The 6,000-nt window shown below is 38.8% G+C and overlaps 1 protein-coding gene and 1 long non-coding RNA gene across 6 annotated transcripts; one reads left to right on the plus strand and one right to left on the minus strand.

Moving 5' to 3' along the window:
* Positions 1-1,224: 1,224 nt before the first annotated feature.
* Positions 1,225-2,406, plus strand: LOC124203195. Its single transcript, XR_006878459.1, has 2 exons — positions 1,225-1,508; positions 1,592-2,406. It is a non-coding gene; the product is annotated as an uncharacterized LOC124203195 (long non-coding RNA).
* Positions 2,168-4,617, minus strand: LOC124203192. 5 transcript variants are annotated; one of them, XM_046599865.1, is made up of 8 exons: positions 4,356-4,617; positions 4,074-4,174; positions 3,892-4,016; positions 3,720-3,831; positions 3,430-3,659; positions 2,966-3,355; positions 2,701-2,891; positions 2,168-2,637 (listed from the first exon to the last, which is right to left on the minus strand). In XM_046599865.1, the coding sequence occupies exons 2-8, from the start codon at positions 4,159-4,161 to the stop codon at positions 2,328-2,330; spliced, it is 1,446 nt and encodes a 481-aa protein (XP_046455821.1). In that variant the 5' UTR covers positions 4,162-4,174; positions 4,356-4,617; the 3' UTR covers positions 2,168-2,327. The 5 variants fall into 5 exon arrangements, with proteins under 5 accessions (XP_046455821.1, XP_046455824.1, XP_046455823.1 ...); XM_046599868.1 differs by having other exon boundaries at positions 3,735-3,831; positions 4,356-4,597; XM_046599867.1 differs by having other exon boundaries at positions 4,379-4,595.
* Between the last annotated feature and the right edge of the window lie 1,383 nt (positions 4,618-6,000).

Raw genomic sequence — 6,000 nt, forward strand, 5'->3', positions numbered from 1 at the left:
CTATCCTTGTCAGTTGCCACACATATCCTCACTATCCTATCCTTGTCCAACACCTGCTGTTGCGCTTCGTGCATTGTCTTACCTCACTTCAGTTCCGCAGCGAATCCTTGGGATTCCTTTCGAACGTTTATTTAAGAAAAAAAAACTTAAGATTTCACTTCCGTGTATCTTCAGCGACGTTTCTTCTCATCTTCGTTGTTAATCTGCAGTGAAAGCCTGATGACTGAACTTCCTTGATGGACATCTAAGCAGGCCCGGTAGTTAGCGAGATCCGTCTCAAGTCTCAATTGCTTCAATGACTTGATCTGAGTCTGAACGAAAAAGTTCCTCCTTCATTAATGCTTCTCTCTCGTGCTCTCTATCAGCCGGATAGCGATGCTACCGCTGATCAGCTGAAGGTAGCAATCGCCTCGCTTCCAGAGTCTGTTGTTGCGCAAACGTGCGATGCAATCATTCAACGTCGTGGTAAGATTGACAACGAAATGCGTATTCTGGCTGTCAAATTACAAGAAACTGTGATCGAGGACGAGCGCAAAGAAACTGTCGTCAAACCAGTTCCAGTCGCAGCTCTTCTATCCCTAACCTCAGCCTCCGAGTTGCTAGCAGGTAGCTCCAGTGATTCAATGTGATTTTGTTCTTTTAAATCCTTTAAAAAATATTTAATTATTATAGATCAAAGTTTTAACCAGTGACTAACATTAACGAGTTTCCTTATTTCGATAAAGCTAAGGTGTTGACACCAGCTTCGGCCGCTGATGACCGATTGACTTCAGCTGATGTCGCCGCCTTGGAAAACGCACTCGAAAGCATCGGTGTACAGCGCAAGCGGCTCTTAATTGAGAAAGAAGGTCTGACAGAGCTCAAAGAAGAAATAGCTGAATATAAAGAATAAGATATTGAGGAATCGAAGGACTTCTTGGAGTCTTCTGCTACCCAACAAGCACCAGAACGTAAACGCTTAGTCCAGCCCAATGCCTTTTTCTCTCTGTTAACCGCATGATCCATCAACTGGACGTTCCATTTGATCGCCTAGAAGGACGAGAAGAGCGAGAAAAAGTGACTGAAGTTGAAGAGATTGTCTTCATAGGAGAATTAATTGCTTCAATCCGAAGACAGCAGGCCGTGGAGAATTCGACGAAGCTTCAAAATTGTCCAACTCCTTGGGCAGATTGATCAAGTTTGTGATAGAGTCGTCAAAGTTGATGATCTCGTGAAGGTATTTGATTGACAGTTTGTATATATTTTCTTTTGAAAAACTAAACAACATGCTTGTCAAGGTGATTGAATTACTGAATGATGAAAAGATCCAAATGACCTCGAAGCAAATGACAGAAATCCTAAATTTGGTCAGCAAAGAAGAATTTTTCTTGAAATTCATATGGAGAGAAAAGTCGAAAAGGCTCTCGATGAAGCAAAAGTAGCGACAGATGAATTATCGCACTTAGCAGCATCCACAAAAGCCAAACCAAAAGACTGTCAAATAAGCCAAGCCATAACGTTACCTGCAGGTAATAATTTTTTTCCCACTTTATGATCCGAATTTATCAACACATTTGCATTTATGTAAAACGTTAAATGTAAAATGTAAAAGAAACCTCATGGAGTCGTCACTAACGATGGAAATTCAATGGATCGTCAAGTTTATCCCTCAATTCTACGCTTCTTCGAATAATATCGACAGATCGAGAAAAATCTATCGAACTTTAACTTGATCGTCTGGTTTCGTTGGGAAGGGATTTACTTTTCCGTCTGCCTGGACGTGGGGTCAAAAGGAGCTAGGAGTTGGCCAGCTTGGACTATCAGATTGCGTCTCGGGTGAATCCCCCCAATCTGTACGTCCTTTACTTGACAATGACATACGAATATGCAAAGTGGTTTGCGGCTCACAGCTTTCATTGGCGCTCACGTTGGATGGACGTGTACTTGCGTGTGGAGTTACTAGTACAAGTCGAGCCACACTGAAGTATCCTTATCTTTCTCTACTACCATCATCTGAGCACCAATATTTCTAATAGAAGTGTTTTCATACAACGTGGGGAAATTAATTATGGATACTTGTTTCTTAAACTAGTTACTGATCAGGTGGTATTTCAAAAGTTTTTCTTCACACAAAACGAAATCGACATCATCGACGACACGTCTCTAAGAAGTAGAAAAACAAAAGGAAAATGTTGCAAAACGAATCTTTTGAAATTGCATTCCACAGAATTGCATAAATACAGCACAAGAGCACAACAAATATCTCAATAATAAACCCACGACCAAAAAATTGTATTTAATTTTCCTGAAACAAATACGCACGGCGGTTTAGGGGGGAATATTGCGAGCTAAATCTCGTCTAAGGGGTCTACTGTACTAGATTCATCAGAGTCTGAATTAATTGAAACATGAAGTAAATTGCCACGGTAATACGTTGAAAAATCCCACCGTTCACGAGATGATGTGGCTTTCTCTTTTAGATCCTTTTCTAAAGCTCGTATCATTCGTGGTTTCAGTAACTGAGATGAGCTCGGAGTGGAAGTCCCAATTACTAAATCCGACGAGAAATCCTCCTGGCAATGATTGTTCTTCTGAGCCTTTTTCAATAGCTTTGCCCTGCCTTTTATTGTTCTATGCAGAAGTTTGGCTCGCCGAAACCTATTGCGACAAAAATTTAACGGAAGGAACAGGAAATTATTTAAACTTTTGTTTAGTACTTACTCGGAAGCATTTTCGAGTATAGGGGATCCTCTCATCAAGCTATCCTCTCGTCCTGAAATCTCGGCATCTATCTCATGAAGGGATCCAATAGGTGACACAGCTGACGACATCGGACTTGATTCCCTTTCTGATAGTGTCCTCATGCTTAAATTATCATTACACTCAAAATCATCATTCAATAATTCAGCAGCCTGTGTGTACAGTTAAAACATGCCATGAATGTAACAGTTTAACAAATGTGACAAAAACCATAACTTAATTATACTTCGCTCAGTAACTTCTTATCTGTTCGACTTGGCGAATTTTGGAAGAAAGCTGCAGTACTAGCAGCTTCGTCTTCAAATACCTCGCAATCTTTTGAACGATTCAAAAAACTCAACAGCTGCTGGGTTTCTTTTACGGTACGAGGTTGACGCTGATTAGATAATCTACAACAGAGATCAGTATTTTCTTGATTTAATTTCGCCTTTTGTCTTGCATTTCTTTTAATGTCGGGATGTTTTTTGCGTTTAGGATCTGCACTTTTTTTTTTTGGAGTTTCAGCTAACTTCTCGCATTTCTTCTCTGTGAGTGACAATATTTGTTCAGGTAAAAGTCGGACCATGACAACAACCGGTTGAAATTCAGGACCAAATATATCAATTTCAAATTCATCCTGTTAAACAAAAAGGTAAAATTTGGCATAACTACAACAAAAAACGGATTAAAAAGGTTTCATCTTTAACATACTTCGTTGCGTTGAGAACGTTGCTTTCTTAAGGTTTTACGTGGAGACGGAGTTTTAGTTTTAGTAACCAGAACCTTTTTTCTTTGATTTCCTTTTGTTGTAAGAGGCATTGTTTTAAATGATGGAACAGTGCTCAACAAATTGCATTTTTCAGAGATCCTCATTGAATTCCTTTTGGTTGGTGTTTTATTGCGATCTGCATTATTTCTCTCTAATATTTTTCCTGGTTTAACTATAATCGACAGTGAATTTAGAACTTGACAAAATGTTTTACACTTGTCAGTTGTCACACCTTTTGGCTGTCCACCTTTTAAGTTTATAGGGTGTAATTGTTTTGCTGAATCATATTCACTGAAAGATTTTGCCATTTTCCTTTGTTTCATTTCTTGACTTCTAACTAAAACCTAAATAGAAAAGTAGGTATGAGATAGTTACATTCTTAGAACTTACACAAATGAAATTACTTGGGAAAGGTTAAAAGAAGGTTCCATCCTCAAAAATGCACGTTCAGACTTGAATGTTGAAGTGAAATCTGGTTTACCTTCGGTAACTTCCACATGACCTTGGTTACTTACAGTAACCTTCTCTCCTATTAATTAAAGTGTTAGAACACAATTGACATATAATTATCACTGAATAAATGAACCTGTCCAGGTTTTAAGTCTTGGAATCAGTAGCCGTCCACTACGAGACCTACTGAAATCATGTTGCCCTTTCACTGTTACTTGATCCATTTCCAAAATACACCTGAAATAAAAATAAAAAATTGAAATGTAAGGCATTCCTAAAGAAATACTTTCTGTATTTCTTACGAAAAGGAATTCACAAATACGTTTGAAATGTTACTGGCACACAATCACATAGCGCGTCTTAAAGTTATGAAATTGCAACTTAAAAAAGTAAATTTATACAGTATTAGTTTACTCACACGATTGTGTGAAATGAACGTACAGAGTTCTCTCCCAAGTTTTCTATATAAAATATGGTTATAGTTTATAAAACGCTTTGGGTTGCGAGCAGTTTTAGTGAAATATTAACACTTCATAAAACGATTGCGAACGTCGAACCACGTCATCTCATTTCATTACTCTGAGTCTGAATCAACGAATACTCGACGGTTAAATCAAATAACAAAACAATTCCCTTTACCAAACAAAAAGGGCCTACTACTCATTGCACACGCTAGCAATTCAACAAAATCCCACCAGAGTTCCCCAATGACCAGTTTACGTTTCTTTGAGCTCCTTTATTTTATGCCCTCTTTCGCCATTTTCAAATAGTTTGTATATTTAAATATTATAGGACGAAAACATTTCCTAGTAGCTTAAATGTTAAATGTAGGTTTTAAATTTATGCAATACATTTATGCTTTTCCCAATTTTCTTAGGAAAAGGATGTGATTTCCACATTTCATGAGATTCACGTGAAGAAATGCTGAGTTGCCAGGCATGGAAAAGATCGAAAATCTTGATTGTGGTAAAAGATCCCAAAATTAGCACAGACTTCTTATGGAGACCAATTTTCAATAAAATAATAATCTATCAAATAAGTAGTTTTTCACATTTTTATGTTTTCTTCTAACAAGTAATTCTGGGAAGCTCCCAGTTTATTTTCATTCCATAATAATAATAATAATACAAAATTTCGGAATCATAATAATCCAGAAAAAGATCTGGATTCTGGACCATCCTGACGTCCACCTGGTAGCGCCGTTTGTGCAGGCTGATCCACAGGAGCCGGACCAGGCGGCTGATCCACACAAGCAGAACCGCGCACCCCAGTCCAGTTTTTCAGGAGGGTGTCAACGGGGTCGTCCTCCTTACTTCAGCAGTTTGTCCAAAATCTACTGGCTCAGCATTTTGTCCAAAAACTACTGGCTTAGCATTTAGCACTTGATTTGGATAGATTAAAACATTGCAAAATGTATTTTTTGGCAATGGCATGGCTGTTTATTAAAGAAAAAGAAAATGTTTGCAATTGCCATCTTTCTCGGCATTTGGTACTACTGAGAAGATCCCGGGAATGAGCGCAAACATGTAGTGAGACATGCAATTACGAAGATAGGCCTACAACCAGAGATAAGGAGATTGGCCACTCTGTGTAAAGTCCAGCAGTCGACATTTTGCCCCTTTCCCCTCCTCTAACTGGTGGGTGGTGATGGTTGGTGGTGGGAGTGGGTGGTGGTCGAGAGGTGGGAATGAATATTAGGCGAGGGGAGGTGGGTGATGAGGTAGAAAGGAAGAGTTGGAGTTAGGGTGACTATTCGGTACTCGAGCCTTTTTTTTCCCGATACAACGACTTAAGTACCCAAATAGTTCTTTTAGTAGATTTGAACAAGCCAGTACCCGTTTTTAAGTAGCAAACCGCCACTGTGAGACTCTCTGCTGAAAATATCTTCGGCTCGGTCAAATGCGAGTAATCGCTCTCGTCAAGAGGTTCACAATCGGCCGACGAGGTTGGGTTTTTATTTTTATTTTTTTTAAATACTTATGAGTTGCTCAGCTAGCTGCTTATTGAAGCAATACTTTTACTTGCCGGATACTCGCAAACCTATTTATGACAGAAAAACAATA

The sequence above is a fragment of the Daphnia pulex genome, chromosome 9 (genome assembly GCF_021134715.1).
Source record: "Daphnia pulex isolate KAP4 chromosome 9, ASM2113471v1".
Taxonomy (NCBI): Eukaryota; Metazoa; Arthropoda; class Branchiopoda; order Diplostraca; family Daphniidae; genus Daphnia; species Daphnia pulex.